This window comes from Hippoglossus hippoglossus, chromosome 20 (assembly GCF_009819705.1).
Source record: "Hippoglossus hippoglossus isolate fHipHip1 chromosome 20, fHipHip1.pri, whole genome shotgun sequence".
NCBI classification, from domain to species: Eukaryota; Metazoa; Chordata; class Actinopteri; order Pleuronectiformes; family Pleuronectidae; genus Hippoglossus; species Hippoglossus hippoglossus.
In genome coordinates, this window is record NC_047170.1 from 9,952,338 (window position 1) to 9,970,864 (window position 18,527).

The following is an 18,527-nucleotide window of genomic DNA, read 5'->3' on the forward strand; positions in this document are numbered from 1 at the left end:
TGTGAATGAAAACATACAAGACAGAAAAGCTTTGTCAAATATATTTCAAATGTAAGAGCCAGCATGAAAATGTGTCTTTTTAGAAATTCAAGTGTTTTAATCTCACTTTAGAACAATTAGTAAAAGAAACGGCTCCATTCTGAGACGGTTAAGGATTTCACTGGCAGGACTCAGTCATTCTCACTCACTCTCATTCCCAGACAGCAAGGTCAATCAACTAATCACCTAAAGGCTCATTTATTCTGCCTCTACGCATGAAAACAGACGCATCTTTTCAAACGATGTCATCATCACTGACTGTAGTTCCATGTGTCCTTCATGTTGGCACAGTTGTTAAGCAATATATCCACTAGAGGGCAGCACACAGTTGGGTTTCTGACAAACAAACATGGAGACGGCGGAGGAGATAGTGATTAATGTACCTTTATGAGAACAAGGCAAAAGCATCGTTTTTAACTGCTGTAGTCAGTTAAATATACTCCCACATGCGGCTGATAAATTCTTAGTTGAAATTTCTGCCTGGTGTCCTGGGGTCGTCTCACTTGAACTACGAGCTACACTGCCCTCCGTGATTTCCAGTGATACTATTCCATATCCGGGAGCCTCCAGAGGACGTGCACAAATTCAGACAAAATTAATGCAGAGTATGGACGGAGGGCTCCGTTTGTCTTTAACGTTGAGAATAAATGAGCCTTTACACAAACGAAGTCTTGGCAGGAGAAAGATGCACTTGTCACAGGTGAAGTCTGAAATATATTATCCATCTAAAAACAACTTGTGAACTTTACAAAATTGGCCGGGTAAGTTCATTGTGCACTTATCATCTTTATATGCCTTATGTACATAAGAGCACATATTTTCACTAGCTCTCTGGAAGAAATGTTCAAGGTTCTTCACTGATGTGAAATGGGCTCAAAGGCACTTGAAGATACTGGGACTGATGTGAGTTTGTTCTGGAGATGCAGCACCGGGTTGGAGGATCGTTAGGAGAACTCCTGCGTGAACCGCAGGTGGAAGTCGCGGATCTTCTCCAGCACAAATTTCAACTTGTCGGTGGGCGGCAGTATGGTCATCCTGCAGAGGAGGACGTAATAAAAAGAGGGGCTCGGGTTAAAGGTGCAATTAGATTTTTATGAGGATACAACAAAACATTCTTATCAGGTTTAAACATAGTGTTTATAAAGATGGACGACACGTCTCCACTTCCACTGTCGAGAGATGAAGCGCCGCCATGTCACATTAGGAGCAGTTTTGAAGCACCGCCGATACACGTGCTCCACCAATCAGCTGTCAATCATGGCGTTTTACCTCACTTTTATAGCATTAAATAACTAATTAATACCAATTTATTAGAAAATGAGCACCTGGATATACATAAGTGTGGTAAGAACAACCAAAAATGACAAAAAACAACTTTCAGAAAAAACTATTTGACGTGTACTCTGACTTTTGTGCTGCAGCTAGCCACCAGGGGGCGATCACGATGATTTTGGCTTCACTTTTGGGGAGCAGTCGCGTCGTCCATCTTTATATACAGTCTATGGGTTTGAACTGCCCAAGTGTCTTTACTCACCTGAAGTGAAAGGTTCCGTCTCTCTGCCCAAATCCGCTACCGGGCACCAGACAGATCCCCTCCTCCTCCAGCAGCTTCATACAGTAGAACATGTCAGGGACCTGGCCTTCTTCCTACAGACACACACACACACACACACATATATATATATATTTAGAATTGTCTACACAGAGGAATAAATCAGGCTGACACAGTGTGTATGCGGGGCCGACCTTGGCCTTGTCGATGGCCTTCTGAGATAGATTGAGGCGGGGGAAGGTGTACATGGCCCCCTGGACCGGATTACACGTGATGCCAGGTACTGTGTTGAAGATCTGTTCTGTTAGCCTGGCCTTCTCTGCCAACGCTGCCAGCACCGCCGTCCGCTCCTGCAGGAGAAATAAAAGGTCAAACCGTCAGAGGTGAACGGTGAAATCAACACGAGCCTACGACGGTGAGAAAATACCCCCATGGGATCGTATTGTTGTATTGTGACCACCTGCACCAAACTGTGGGAGAACAGAAGCTTCTTAAAACACACTGGTTTTCTTTCACTGCATTTAGAGGAGTCTATAAAATGTTAGGACCTTGTTATTTATGGTTTGGATGTGAAACAAGTCTTTAAAATTGATACCCAGGAGAGGACAGTACAACACTGAGCTGTGCAGTGGGCTCTGCATGTCTTTGTTGCAGTGTAACATCACACCCTCTGAAGGTGGACGGGAGCAGCAAATACCAGTGTAAGATGACTCTGGGCGAGGTTTACTGTTATTGCTGCACTGGGTTTTGTTAAGACTAAAATCTATGTTTTTCTTTGAGTATGTGTCTGTGAAGATGGCAATGAAACTGAACTCTAAACAAGTGCAGTATGTTGGACAGGGGTGGGGGCAGGGGCAGTTTGGGCTGAATATGTGGGAAAATGTGCGGCCTTCAGATAGTGACAGTAGTGATAGTAGCCGTTGCTGGCTGGTTTTAATCTTGAAGTTGATTGTTGTGTGTGTGTGCGTCACATCGCAGTTCAGTCTTGCACCTGTCTGATAATGCCTGTTTGAGAAGACTGTACATCTGTGGCATACAATACACTGTACTTTAACTTGTTCTCATACCTAACTTACTATATTACAGCCTAAACTCCATTAGCTTTATTCAAACATCACACATACATGAATGCACTGTTTTCTTAAAAAACTGTGACATACCCTTAGAAAGAATTCAAGCAGCTGCCACTAGGGTCTGAAGGACAGATCGGAAAGGCGTTTCTTTGTCTAGAAAATGCGCATGCCATACTGAAAACTCACAAGCTGTCAGCCGATTCAAGGCTGGTTTTAAAACACCAAACCAAACACTGTCAGAATGTGAAGATTTTCCCAGCTACTATCCAAGGAGGGACGAGACGTGGAGCAGCTCCTCATCATTGGCGGATTCCAGTGCCTAGAGGCTGGGACCAGCCTGTGCACTGGCCACGTGACTCCCCCTCGTTATTGACCAATGAAGTTCTACCTATTATTATAAATATTGCACCTGTCGTCCGGGGCGACTCTTGACTACCCCGTGCTACTAGAAAGCCGAGGCTGTGTATTGAGTGCCCATAGCTATGTGCACATAGCTATGCTGTACCTTTTCATTGCTTCTGAATAAATACTTGTCGAACCAAACCGAGACCGGCTCTTCTCATATCTCGGGATAAAAGAACACGACAGTTTGAACGTTTGACTGACGTGCTGATAAATATTTTTGCGAGGCTCTGGTTCCTACAGGCTGTAATCAAATCCTCTGGCAGGTCAGTCATGAGAGAAGGTCCTGTATGTGTTGATTTCTATAGGGGGCGAAGTATAGAGCATGAACCAATGCCTCATGTCACACCATTATATCACGTGAGGTCATTTTGATCTTTAGATATAGAAAATAAAATTTATAACATGATTAACATCCATTAAGGGTTTTCTCATGCAGAAGAATGCAGTTGTGTACTACATATACACATAGAGCAATAAATCTTGCAACTACACACTTATAGCATCAGTAAACACACAAATGACTGCGGACCTAATGGATTCCTTTAAACTGCACAATGCTCTTGTCTGACCATGGGCCTAATGGACACAATAATGTATAATGTATAATGTATAATGCGTCTGTTCCTCTTGACAGAGCTCAAAGTTTTTACATGTAAGATGTGACAAATCGTCTTTTAATCCAACGAATCAGAGACAATGAAGCACAGGTCATACCAGCTGATTATTCACAACTGACTCAGAGCCACATGAGGACTTTAACACATTCAATACAGGCTTTGTTACATCCTGGCGTTTACAAATATTTACATAGTGTAAGAAGAGCCTGTGTTTGCATGCACTCAGGGTGTTTCCAGGGTGTGTGTTTAAAGGGATAGTTCACCCAAAAATGAGAACTCACTCATTATCTACTGACCGCTGAAGCTATCGCGAGTTCTCGTGAGATGAGATCAGCGAGTTACTGCGGCAGTAACCAGGAGGAGGACAACATTGGACATTTAGGCTAAAAACCAGGTGTAAATTACGCCGTTTTGCCATTTACTTCCATTGTATTGGATTTGGCTGCAACGCTGTTTACCCCTGAAACTCCAAAAGTGTTTTGTGGAGTCAAACACTTCCCCCAACCCTCCATCGGCATATTGGTCAGTAAATAATGAGTGAATTTTAATTTTTTGGTAAACTATCCCTTTAATTCGAGTTTATTTCCACACCTTCATAAATAGGGTGTAGGACGGCTCGTCGGGCTGCGGGGGGTTGACCACCAGGTCTAGCAGAGCCTGTCCGGGGATGGGGGGACACAGACGCACCGACACCAGTTTGATGAGTTGGGCCTTCACCGCAGGGTCCATGTTGATCAACTCCATGTAACCTCCACGGAATCCACACCTGACAAACACCAGTGGACAGGGAGAGAGTCAGACACTAAGTTTACTCTCATGGAGTCTGCAACTAGTGAGTCACATTCACCCAGTCATCCATCGAAACCTGCTGTCAGACCTGCACCGAACTCTGGACATTTTCCTGAAGTTTTACAGAGGGGGCTGAATGTGAGAACGCAAACATCAGAGTCAGACATTTTCTGGAACTTCACAGCGAGTGAGCGTGCGCGTTGGTGACATTTATAACAAAACTGGAAAAACCAAAAATAATACCAATATCTCAGGATGAAAAAGAGGGGCCATGAAGGGAGAAGATGCCCACAAAGATGTCGACTTAGAAAGACGAAGAGATTCGAGAGCTCTTGATCATAAAGTCCGACGCTGTTGTCGATGGGTTGTAAACAAAGATAAAAACCATTGACCATCCGATCAGGAGACGACCTGCACTTCCCCCTGAGCCACAGTCGCCAAGTGTGTGTGTGTGTGTGTGTGTGTGTGTGTGTGTGTGTGTGTGTGTGTGTGTGTGTGCTTCTCGTTACTTACTCTCCCATGTAGCATTTGGAGGTAGAGTGGAAAGAGGCCATCTCCACTGTGTTCGAGTATTCTGGTCCCAACTCAAACAGCACCTTCTTAAAGGAGTGGAATTTACAGCCCTCTGCATACACATTATCCTGGTAGACCTGAAATTAGAAAAACAAATGTAGAAGGCCATACGATCCAAAAATAATTCATAAGAATATACGTGCAGAATATCTACAAATGTTGATGAAAAAAAATAAACACAATTCAAATGCACATAACAAATGATGTATTGTATTCAAAATCTGTATATGTATGCAGGACAAAATGTATAAATAGTACAAATAAATGAAAGACAACAATTTATGATGAAAAGGATATTTCTGTATTTCTACAATTATTTATACCGAATAAATATATGAACACCAAAATACATGAATAAATAAATATAGAAATGCATAAATAAGTAACTAAATCAATTGTGTATGCGATATACCTTCATATACATAAACAAACGAAACACTGGTGTTCAGGATCATCAGGTGGAGCCTGAACGCAGCATGCTCTTGAGAACCACATGTGATTTATTGTTAACTCGTTATTTAAAGACAAGGAGACACAGAGAGTGGGACAAAAAAAAAAAGAGGAAATGACTTGTGTGAATTACTTCATCAGCCATGAGGAAGAGATGCTCCTCTTTGGCGAATCGGATCACGTCTTCGATGCACTGCCTGCTCTGGACCTGACCTGTCAAACCGCACAACGACACAAGTGTGAGGAGGATGAGAAGAGATGTGCACAGACACAGCGACAAAAAACCAAATCACAAAAACACGATCACGTCATTTGATCTTCAATAATTTATCTCATCATGCCTGCTGCACGTTCCTGTGTATAACAAGTACAGTGTACATGCAGATTTCTATCTTCATAATGTGCCCTCATAATGAAAGTGATGTAGCGCAGCACTGACGTAAGATCAGGTTTTTGTTGATCGATCTTTACTGCTGTGACACATAGCAATTAGCCAACAATGAGTCTGACCACACCTCATTCACAAGCTGGATGTGTCTGAAACTGGAAATGACACTTGCTGCCATTTGACATGAGGCATTAGAAAAGGCCCAGTTTTCTATGTCTAATTCAAAAACTCCAGCCACTGTTTCATTGCACGTGGTGGGCGCCACACATACCGGTGGGGTTTCCAGGGTTGATGATGCACAGGACCCGGGGGTTGCAGTGCTTTCTTGCTTCGGTCAGTGACCTCCTGAGTTCTGCAACGTCCAAACCCCAACACTTTTCCTCATCCAGGTAGTAATTGATCTGCACGGCAGCCAGGTCGGCGAGGGCGGCCGAGTACAGAGGGTACTGAGGGATGGAGATCATCACCCCCGTACGGTCGCGACCCTCACCACACACCAGCAACTTCAGCATGGTCTAGAATCAGAGGAAAAGAAAGAGAGCAGAAACCTTTATTTTTGAAGAATATAGATTGGCAGGATGTTCATGTGCGTAACCAATCAGGCGTGTGCAGAGTGAAACCAACACACCTACAGGATACATAAACACCACACAGCAGATATCTGGCAGTGCAGTAGCTGGGTGTATCTTAGGTCTGTAGGTCATTCAGTAGTAGCCTGATTAGATTGCATAAAACCAGAGAATGCTGGTCTGACAGTGACAAAGGTCTGCGGGTGGAATGACGTCACGCGTGTGCAAAGTACGGCCGAGTACAAAATTAACAGAATTAAGACCAGACCCGTTGGCCTTGTACCAAAAGTATGTCATCTATGCTGGATTAACGCAACACATTGATGAGGAGTGTAACTCGTACCACGATAGCATCACTGGCCCCGGTGGAGAGGTAGATGTTGTCAGGGTTGGAGGGGATTCCACCGTCTCTCTTCTCTATGAAGCGTGCCACATCCTGACGGATGCACTCAATCCCCTGGCTGATGCTGTAGGCCCCTAGAACACAGGACAGTGAACTCTGATTCAAACAGAACACCCGACATTGATCAGTCCATGTTCTGTTTAAACAGTGCACAGGCTCGGAGTATCTGAATGAATGATTAATGAATTAACAAATGGAGGGAGACGCTGGTGACGTGCGTTGCTGAAAGGAGAGGGTCGGCCAATGTGGTTGGTGGAATGAGGGGGAGTTGTCTGACCTATACTGTGGCCGCCGCAGGCCTCGAGAATACGCCGCGCTCTGTTCTTGGTGTCTGATGGAAACTTGTCGTCTTCCAGGAGTTCGGGGTAAGAACACAACGCCAAGACCTGAGGTGGAGACCAAAAAGAAAAAATTCCATCACTACATATCTAATCCTTAAATCAGTTTTATATGATATACACACACACACACACGTACATGTATATATAAATATATCCATCCAATATCTAAACTGCTTATCCTGTGGGGGTTGTGGGGGAGCTGGAGCCAAGCCAAGCCCAGCTATACACACATACACACATACGCACAAGTTGCAAATCCAGTTTTACAACATACACGTATAATGAGTGCTCCATACGTATTATACATAAGCACCTTGACCTGAGGCAAAACTTTGCTGAGGGGCACTAACCTGTCGGAGGAATGTGATTGGTTTCTGACCCATGGCATGGGAGTCGCCTATGTTTGCCTTGATGACTTCTGTGAACGGTTTCTTGACTCCCTGAAAAAGAGGTGCAAACACAGAGACTGTGGAAAAAGCTGGAACTTGGGTATGGTGAAAGAGAATGTGTTGTGTAAACTCGTAGAACAGTTTGAGACGTGAGACATGAGTCAACATGTACAGCGGCAACTTAATGACACCACAGTGGATTAAAGCCCAATTTAGTGATATTGGTTCTCGTGTTCTCAGAGGTCATCACCACGAGGAACACATATTGTCCCACGCCCTCCGTCTGTGGTGAGCAAATGAATTGAGTCACATCTCCCACCCTTTTATATTGCTACCAACAAACACGTCCCCCCCCCGGGGGCCCCTGAAACACCCACACAAGCATCTTCTCTCATTAGCGGCCTTTTGTTTCACACAGACACTGGCTAGAGTCGATTTTGGCCCCGTGCAGCAGGAGCTGGACGACACTGCTGCTGCTGCTGCTGCTGCTCACAGAAACACAAACCCCTCACTGTTTGGAGTTGTAATGCTCAAGAATCACTGGCCTAGTAAAAAATTGCATGATGAGCTTGGATTGTTTCATTTTATTCCTCATCTGAACCATTTTGCTGCTTCAATCCACTCACTCATCCTCTCTATTGAATCAGCATGTCCCAAATTGGATGCTGCAGGCTCTGGTTTGGTGCCTGTTGGACTGTTCTGCCTACATACGTAACATCTTAACATATTTAAGACTTTTTAAGGGCCTAAAATTCAGCTGATTACATTTTAAAACTTTTAAAAAGACTTTTTAAGACCCTGCTGAAACCCTGTAAATAGATTAGATCGGAAGGAACACTTGAGCAAAACCTTAACGCAGGAAGCGACATGTCCCTACCGTCCGGTCAACAACAAAATTGACACCCCCCTGCCCTTATCACGAGTCAGCTGAAGAAGTGTTGTGCCTGATTCAGCCACACATGTCCAACTCTGACCTTTCCTTTGCAGGTATATAAGTTTTATAATCCCTTTCCCAGTCTGGTGAAAGCTGCACAAATCCCATGAATAAAATCAAACAACATGCAAATCAGCAGATCAGTGCCAGGGCCTCACCCATGTGTTTGAAAATGAAGCCAGATCTCTTTTTTTCTCTTCTCTCTCATCAAACATTCCACCTGCTGAAGTTCCACGTGGCTGTTTGAGTTTAAGCGCAGGAATGTCCTGTCATCACTTTAAAGCTACAGACAGAACTGCTCTCACTAAAACCCAACTGCAGTCATCCAAACTTGTGTAACATTTCCAATCATGACTTTAAGTTGATTAAATCATGATAATACATGACATGTTAATAGCCAAGCAGTTATCACAAGTCTTTCATTTCTCCCCGGCAGAGATTGGCACGGCAAAAAATAAATAAAGCACAATTTGCCTGTATGTAAATAACCTGTTTTTCAATAACCTTTACATAACCTAAGTACTCAGAACACAGGACAGTTATGCTCACTTTTGAATATCTTTAAAAACATGTTTACATGATCTTTGTCATGATTCAGCATGTTTTACGACACATAACGTTACCAGGAAACGGGCCTCTGGGGGCACAGGCCGAACTTTCCTTTTGTCTCAGTCAATATTTTCATTTCTGTGTCCTTGCATGACAGCGAGAGTGAGACCTGCAAGGCCCTCTGGGTAGAGTGATAAGTAAAACGTGAGTGTGTTTGAAATCTCAGTAACTGGATGCAGCACGTTTCCTTTTTAGTCCCTGTCCCTGCCTGCTCCCCAGCAACAAAGACACTGCTGTTCTGTGGGGGGGAGAGAGAGAGAGAGAGAGAGAGAGAAGCCGGTCGCTTCCCCCCCAGTTCAGCACTGAGTTCTCCCGCTGGGTCAGCACCACCAGGCACTGATCACGCAGGCTGGACCAGTGAACCGCGCAAAGCTACCCAGAGGGTCAGCGGGATGAATGGAGCCTAGCACTGACAACCGTGAGGAATTCACATTTCACTCAGTCTTGTGACGCAACTTTAAAACTATCATCCCTCGGAGAGCGTTCAGGCAGGATACGATCATTGGAAGTGTGCTTATTCAATCACTGACTGACGCAGATGGAAATGGAGCCACTGCTGCTCCGCTCATGTGATTTAAATCAATAGCACTGACATAGCAATGCCAACTGAGATAAAACTGGGAGGAGAGAGAATTTAGTCGGATTCTTTTTATGATCTCTGGCTCTATTGTCGCCTCTTCCATTGTCACAGACACATGCAGACTAAATGAGATCCAGGACTGAATTAGCTCACTGTCAAATGTCTGGGTGAGGATTTATAAGTGTCATCACTGCACCGACACACACACACACAATTGCATAAAATCTGCTGAGCCATCAACCAAAGTGTTCTAGTCGCAGATGTGACAGGAAGCAACCTCCAGATGAGAGGACTGAGCTGCGGCTGTATGAACCCTCCTGACCCTGAAGAAAAACTCCTTGAGTTTCCTTTATTTTTACACATTTGCATCAGCTGATGTTTAACAAGTGAAAGTAAAAATTAAAGAGGAAACTTTCTTTTTTTTTTTCAGCACAAGCAGTGTTTGGGTTTTCTCAGGAAAAATCACTATTAAAAGTAACTCACACACTATCAGCATATCATGCATGAAGCAGGTTTGCCGAAACAAATATTTTTCCATCTAATGTTTCACTCTTACTTTTCTGGACTTTGGATTTGACCTATCTCATATAAACCTTTAAAATTCCTGAATAATAAACGTTTATGGAATCGCAGCAAAGATTCCAGTCAATCATAAAAGTTGTTTTTTGGCATTTCCTTTCTTGAGCGGGGGAAAAACTTGTGAAGTACCAAGAACTCTGGTGCTTTTCGCCTGAACTGCTGGTCATTAACCTCCCTGAAGAGAGAGAGAGAGAGAGAGAGAGGGGCCCTGCAGAACGCTGCCGGGACCTCACAGCTGCACCAAGCTCTTCCAAGGAAGTGTCTGCGGGAGGAGGGAGGTGGGCAAAGTGACAGAGACAAAACAGGGCAGAGAATGCATCCTCTCCTCTTATGTAATAACCATCCCTCTTATGTAATAACCATCCCCAACGTACAGATCCTCCATTCTCACAACCACCTCAGTGCTCAGAGAGGCCCTCCTCCTCCGGCTCTGTTACGTGTCCTGTAAAGAGAACATAACTGCAGAGAGTTGCATCACAGCTTTTTAAAAAGGGGCTTCCACTTCAAGCTGCGTGTCCTTCCTCGGGAGCGAACAGCAGATCAATATGACCACAGCAGAATGTAACATGAGTTGTTATGCACGGGAGTGCCGAGGCTGAGGAACACGACGGACTCTGGTATGCGAGGACTTTTAAAAGCTGACCCTCTGTCTACGTTTGTCCTTTTACTCCCTCAGACAGTCAGCAAAAAAACAACAACTGCTCTTAATACTTCCTTCATCTCTTTCCTTTTTAAATCTATTTCCAGCTTTAAGACAGGTGCCCAATACCAGGACCCTGAAACCACAGCAGATAAATGGAATTCAGCCAATTTAAATGTTATCATTTACATCTCTGCTTTTTTCACTGTGACAGGTTTAAATGCCCGCAATGATAAAAGGCCTATTGTTAGTTTTTTATTTAAATCAAGTCATGCTTTGGAATAAGTATTACCCTATCATGTACTCTATAAGACTGTACTGTACATTACGTACTCTAAATACACTGCAAATACTTTAAATATACTCTAGTGGAGTTCAAAGTCTATTATTTCATCCTGTTGTGGAGCTGCAGTTGGTTACTACTTCAGCGAGGTACAAGTACTGAAAGGTGGTACTTATGTAAAGTAATTGCACGCACGCACGCACGCACCCACACCCACGCACGCACACACACACACACACACACACACACACACACACACACACACACACTTATTGTCACAGCTGCAGTTGTGTTTTTACAATACAACCATTGGCAGAATAAAAAACTGGAGGTTACACAATTTTTCATATTTTTCCCAAGTGCATTATTAAACTCCTGTGTTTACCTCTTTCAGCTCCTTCTCTATCTGCACCGCTCTCTGGACGATGGGGCCCCGGACCGCGTACTCCACCCGCTTCACGTTGGGGTTCATGTTCTCCAGAGTGAGCACCCTGCCCCGGGGCGACCCCCCGTTCGCTGCCTGCTGGGACATCTCCGTCTCCCGAAGTGGATCTGAATCGCAGCCAGAGAAATGACAGCGGTGGTTGTGGGTGACTTTTGAGCTGTTGCCGGTGGTTGAAGCAGGAATCAGCTCCGCTCGTCTGTTTACTTTCCCTCCCGCAGCTCCTCAGCTCTGTCAGTGGACTCCCTCTGTTCATATTCCCACTCCACGCCACGCCTCGCTCGCTCCTGCTCCTGGTTGGTCGGATCTTTTTTGTCCTTCTACTTCAACTTCGCCTCTGGCCCCAGCAGCGTGCCAAGAGACGCCTTCAGGTGCTGTAGGAAAACATACAACTTTAATGCAAGGTCAAGAAACCGTTTGGCTTTGAAGCTTCAAAGGCAATTTTGGGGGATAACTACGGTGGAGGAGAGAGCTCAACGCGCTGCAAATAGCTGATGAACATGGCTGTAGTTCAGAGTTTGTCTTTCACATATGAAGAACGCAGCAGGAGATTGTTTGGGTCAGACATGTTCACAACAACAGGACAATGTTCGGAGCAGTCAGATGAGAGGTTGTGCTTTGGTGTTTTGGTTTATTATTGTTTTTAAAAAGAAAACATATATACAGATAATTCAGGTATAATGTCCCCGGCACATGTAAAGAAGAGTAAGTATAGAAAATTGACATACAGAACAAATACGGAACTACACATACAGGGTAGAGAATGCTGGAGGCCGCTCAAGACATGATGTCAAAATTGAAACGTCTGGAGCAACTGCTTCGGACTTGACGTACAGTCCCTCAAACAAATTCAGGAATATCTCTAGCAAAAAAAAGTAAGTAATACAGACGAAACAATAAAGACAGATGTTAGTAATAACAAGATGAATGCAGCAATAATAAAATAATAAACAATACAATATACATCGTAGAATAAGAATAATATAAAAATTGTGTCCATGGACATAATGGAGCAGATACATATGTAATATTTGGTCATTGACTTTATCAATGCTTTAATTGCAACAAAGAAAGCATATAACCATTAATAAAAACAACATTTGAGTTGAGCTACCATTTGAATTCATTGGGGAATCCAGGTGTCTCTTCTAATTTAAATGGCACGTTTTCAAACAGGTCTCAGAATTCCTTCACAGAACTCCATCCTTGATCCAAATCAGTTGAGCTTTAAGAGCGGCCACTAAACGGATACAGCTCTCTTCTCTGTGACTGAAGCCCTGCAGGAAGCTGCAGGGCTGCAGCTCATGCCTCAGTTATTATCTTGCTGAACGTTTCAGTAGCTTTTGATTGCATGAATCACTAATCTGTGCATTCTGATATGGGCATCTAGGGCAAAGTGCTTTCTTGGTTTGAATCCAATCTCACTGGGCATTCTTTCATTTTGTCATGACAATGACAAACGTTCTTATCCCATCCCCTCCCCACAGGGGTCCCCTAAGACTCAATTCTGGAGCTCCTTCTTTATGGAACACTTCTTCTTTGAGTCTATCCAATGGCCTCTCGTAACACTGCTATGCAGAGAACATACAACTACAACTCTCCTTCCTCCAAGATGACCCCATGGTCCCTGTGGAAATCTCGGCTGCACATTTGGTCATTGGTCGGCATAAAAGAGCCTAAATCAAATTCAAGTCACTAATGTTTGCCTATAGCAACTTGTTATGCACCCATCTTATTGAACTTTATCATATGGGTTAATGTTCTGTCTCAGCCACTGCCTTCCTCCAATACCTCTTTTACATAAAAAATTAGCCAAATTGCAATTGTGCAACAAGCGTCCAAATGCTATCACAGCATCTCTATCTCTGAGAAGCTCGTATCTCTTCTGAGATCAAGTCTACGGTGCCTAACTTAAACTTACTGTGCCCACTTTCCTGCACTGTGTCTTATTGACCAGACTTAGAACTTAGTGCTTAGTCTGTTATTGTACTGAAGCTTTAATATTATCACCTGGTTGTAAGTCACCTTGGATAAAAATGTCGAGTAAATGTTGTGTCATATAAATAGATAGCTAAAAATACTAAAGTGTAATGTATGATTCCACAGCCTCACAAGCCAAGAATCGTTCTTATCAGTGGTTTATAATTCGACCAGAAGTTACTGCTCGACAGGCTGGAGACGTGGGTGGGACCTGCTGTCACCGAGTTAAACAATACAGTCAGTGTTAAACTGGCTCAGATCATCGGGCAGAACTAAGTGTCAGTTGGTGATTAATAATCTGAGCAAACAAAAACAAACTCACACATCCAACTTCACTTACCAGATATTAAAAATGATAAAAAAACAATTCTGTGGACACCCTCCAGAGGTCATGTCTGAAAAAAACGTCTTTACTGTGACATGTCCACATGCTTTCAATGAAAAAAGCAAATTGTTACTATTAAAACAAAAATTTTACTTTAAATTGTAATCATTTATAATTTTGGCAAGAAGTATCCTGTCATATACTTTATATGACTGTGCTGAGTTTTTACTACTGATACACTTTAAATGAGCAACATTTAAATGTTGTGGTCAAGAGGGACAAAAAAAAAGAAAAAGCATGAAGGACGGTTTGTGGGGCAGCGATAAGCAGTTTGTCACTTCTGTCCCTGCATTACTCTGCATCTGAGGCCAAATTCATCACGCTTCCTTGCACAGAGAAGAAATAATGAGAACATTTTCTGAGATATTGTTTCTAATAATTCCCTCTCAGACTTAGTTACACCATGTAATAATAGAAACTTACTTCTATAATGTGGCCTATTGATTTCATTGTACATTTATACCTGAATCAGTCCTTAAAGTTCCCCTTATACCCTTAAACCAGGTATTACACAAAACACGATTCCGTATCAGTGTAAGATTACGTCACACCAATGGAATGATGTTAGTCCAGAAAAGCCAGTTATCGAGTAAGAAATACAAGAAGACTAAGCCGCTGATTTGTTTGCATTTTCTTTGGGCAATTAACTGTGTGAGAAGGACAGAGTGAGAAACAGAGAGAACCCCTCCCTCTTGACAGTTGCAAAGACATTCGATATCCCAAACTTACGAGCATGTGATGTCCCGATGACTTCAGTTTGTCACGCTGGGCATGTTATGGCAACGTCACAGAACACAGCCTGTTAAATTTAGCCTGCAACTAGTTTTAAAGTATAGATCAACGTCACATATTCAATATTACAGTAAAACAGGCCCCTAGTTACTAAATCTACTGCGGGTAAATACGTAACGTCAATATTTTTTAATTTTGCTCACCTCAGTGTAATGAGAAGAGCAAAGGTCAAACACCTTTGCTCTTCTCATTCTCAACTCGAATCTGTCATATGATAAACTGTGTCCAAGAACATGTCAGACTCCATCATCCATAAACAGAATATTTTTTAGAGCATATACGGTAAAGCTGATGTCACTTAGAGCCATTACAATGTGGCGTATGGGATTTAGAGCATATAAAGTGATGCATATGCCAAACTCAATGATCTAAATATACAATACTGCATAAGCTATCTAAAGCCATTTAGAAGCTATACAGTATGGCGTATACAATCTAGAGCATATAGAATATGCTCTTCTTCTTCTGTTACATTTCCAGTTGTACGTGACAGTTTCAAATTTCAAAGTAAAAGATTTGATTTCAAAATAGCGGTTTGGAAATTAAATAAGTAAAATGGCAGAGAAAACATTCAACATAAGAAATGAATTGAAATGATAAGAATCACAGATGACTATGTGCAACTTCTGATCTCCTGAACCTTTTGGGGGAAAGTTAACAGACAAACACACAAACCGCCCTCCAGTCATAGCACAAAGATATGAGACAGTGAAGATTGAAAGGACCTGTCTTAGTTGGTCGGTAAATTGTCTCACACTCAAAAACATGTCTGAACATAAGCAGATTCCATTTTCAACCACAGTCCCAGCACAACTGTTGCAAAGGCCACATACAAAATGTCCTGTGCAGTGTAAAGCTATGTCTCTGCACGCTGGAGCATGTGTTTTTGTGGGTGTGTGTGTGGGGGGGAATTCTTAAGTGTATCTTAAAGGACAACTAAAATATTTTAAAACCTGCATTTGGGTTATAAAAACCCGAGAGACGTGTTCAGGCAGTTTCACAAGTGTAATACATTTGTAACTTACTCAATTGTTTTTTATGTGGATCATGCGGTGCCCTGGCAGACAGATCAAGTCGGACTGTGACACTCGAGATGTGCTGACAGTGAGCGAGGGCGTGACGCAACAGGAAAAGGTCTGGAGGGTTAACATGTGCCACAGCTCTTTTTACCACAGGGAGGAGACATTTCGCAACCACTCAGGCAAACGTCTTCTCTCACCATGATGTCATTACCTTATCCTGGTATCCAACCATGGACTGTGTTTAAAAAGATTTCCCCAAAAGTGAAGCTAAATCATCTTAGTCGTCCCCTGGTGGCTAGCTGAGGTATTGGTCATAAACCCTGGATGGGACACAGACCAAAGTGAAGTAGTTCTTTTCACACTGATCTATTTTCCAGTGTTTCCAGAAAGCTGGGAAAATTATTTGTCACCTTACTAACTTGGAACTCTTTTGTCCCCGTCAGGATCTTGTAGGAATAACAACTGCTTTTCCAGTGATCTGATGGGATGGAAGTTGTGTCCAACAAGTCCCTAGATTGACCCCTTATGTCTTTAATACAGTGAGTCCATCAGATCACCCAGACTGTGTATGAAGATGGTCGACATGACAGCTCGTCAAAGGTCAAAGCGTCTCTTATTTGTTGCTATAAAATCAAGTTGAAACATAATGATTGACAGCCGAGACTGAGACTCGCGATTGGTCAGCTAGACCCCGCCACGCAGACTCTGGCTCTGAATGACGTCACCAGTGCAAGACGCCGCCACACGTCACAGATATTTTGACTTAATTTATGTACAATTGGAGGAACTGGAGATATGTCGTCCATCTTGGTTTACAGTCTACTCTTCCAACATCCAGTAAATCTTTGAGACAGAAATTTATAAAAACATTCAAAAACAAACATCAAAATTCAAGTTGCAATACAATCTTTTGCAAACATGTTCCTCATGATTTGCTCCCTTCAAACAAAAACTACATATAATGTTCAGATGCAGGAAATGATACTGATAGTGTTTAGAAAGAAAATACAAGAATCACATGTGAAAACATGAACAATTTTATGTTTTGTTTTTATAAATCACTAACAAAATTGAAATGCAATACAGAAATTGCACTGACAGTTCATCAGATTGTCTGACAGGTCATTAAATTCCACCACTCACCAAATTTACACGTGCGACTTTGTGCAAGAACTGCAAACCTACAGTGTTATCAAATCTAAGAAGACATCGACTTTTGAAAAATGATCATATTTTCCATCTCTTGAATACGTCGGTTAGCACAAAAATATCTTGCCCTCAGTTTAAATCTTTATATATTCATCTTTTATAAAATGGTACAATAACTGTACACTGTGAGCAACATTCAGTATCAGATAGAATAAATAAAGTGATTCCATTCAGAGGCTAGAAAAATAGAAATATAAAGAGAGAGAGCATTTCATTTACAAATTGCACGAGAACACATATTGAAATTTGGGCTTTTTTGTGCATTGGAAAGATGATAAAAGAATTCAGAACATTTTCAGTCCCAGAAAATAATCAAGCAAGAGAACAGTTGAGTAAATGGAGCTTCAGAATAGTTAATGAAACCATAGTGACAAAACAAACCATGTGTGTAAATGTGTACCCTTCCTGTTATGATTATGTGAAGCTTTGTGACTCTACGTTTTTGGCAGGGAATGATGGGACATTTCCTTGGTGTGTCATCTCGACCTGGACTGTGTTGACATTGTGTTAATTCATGTGTTGTATCAATGTTATAGTGTTTTTAGAGTTTTACAGGTAAGAACATCCGAGGCCTGTACCACAAAGCCACTTCAACATACCCAGGATATCTCGCAGTTATCTTGCTTCACTGAGCCGAACATCAGACGTCCTGGATGACGTCTAACATGACGCTGGTCGTCAACCACCTCAGTTAACTCTGGGTTTAGTTAATAACAATGGACAACATCAGAACCATAGATATAGCACTAACTATGAGAGAAGAACCACTGCCACCTGCAGGTAAATCTGGTTATAGCAACGTTTATAAGTGACATTCAACAAGGTGAAATGTAAACAAAATTATAACACAACAAGAATAGAAAAGAACCAGTGGAAATAATTATTATCCGATTATCAAAATAAGGCAAATATATATATATTGTAAATAAGTCGAGGAATTATTCTTCAGTTTCTTACTGAGAGTAGTTTTGCTTTGCTCTGCTGATTAACAGGCTTTATGAATAACAGTAATGTCAGACTGTTTCTTATATCAAAAGCAGAGAGGACAGAAGAAAAGTATTTTATGTCTGTCAATCTAACTGAATATTAAATATGTGTGGACAGCTTTTCTATTAAAAAACATTGAGTCTCCTCGTGTGATTCTGAAGAGTAAAACAATCAAACTGGGAATCAGAAAATAAATCTGTAATAGTTATGTATAGTTGTTTATTTCATTTTATGATTAACTTTCTGTCAGAAGCTCTGCTTGCATGGAACAGTAAAATGATTCAACAGATCTATAAAAATATCTATTGCTTTTTATTATTTGTCACATTACTAACTCGGAACTCTTTTGTCAGGATCTTGAATGAAATAACAACTACTTTTCCAGTGATCTGATTGGTCAGAAGTTAGGTCTTTGACAGGATTTGATCTGATCCTCAGAAGTGAACCTAGTGGAGGTTAACTTCTGAGGATCAGATCAAATCCTGTCAAAGGATTTA

At 42.1% G+C, this 18,527-nt stretch overlaps 1 protein-coding gene across 1 annotated transcript; it reads right to left on the reverse strand.

Annotated features, from left to right (window-relative positions):
- Nucleotides 1-84: 84 nt before the first annotated feature.
- si:ch211-217a12.1 (alanine aminotransferase 2-like) lies at nt 85-12,039 on the reverse strand. Its single transcript, XM_034572141.1, has 11 exons — nt 11,599-12,039; nt 7,550-7,639; nt 7,136-7,244; nt 6,799-6,932; nt 6,158-6,401; nt 5,632-5,711; nt 4,989-5,125; nt 4,278-4,452; nt 1,786-1,941; nt 1,574-1,686; nt 85-1,074 (listed from the first exon to the last, which is right to left on the reverse strand). The coding sequence occupies exons 1-11, from the start codon at nt 11,743-11,745 to the stop codon at nt 984-986; spliced, it is 1,476 nt and encodes a 491-aa protein (XP_034428032.1). The 5' UTR covers nt 11,746-12,039; the 3' UTR covers nt 85-983.
- Nucleotides 12,040-18,527: the final 6,488 nt, after the last annotated feature.

Excerpts from the sequence above, each read along its gene's own strand:
- si:ch211-217a12.1 (XM_034572141.1), bottom strand. The coding sequence starts at position 11,745 with ATGTCCCAGCAGGCAGCGAACGGGGGGTCGCCCCGGGGCAGGGTGCTC. Across the intron at positions 7,245-7,549 it reads CAATCACATTCCTCCGACAG|GTCTTGGCGTTGTGTTCTTA; the intron begins GTTAGTGCCCCT and ends TCTCCACCTCAG. Across the intron at positions 1,075-1,573 it reads GACGGAACCTTTCACTTCAG|GATGACCATACTGCCGCCCA; the intron begins GTGAGTAAAGAC and ends CCTCCTCTGCAG.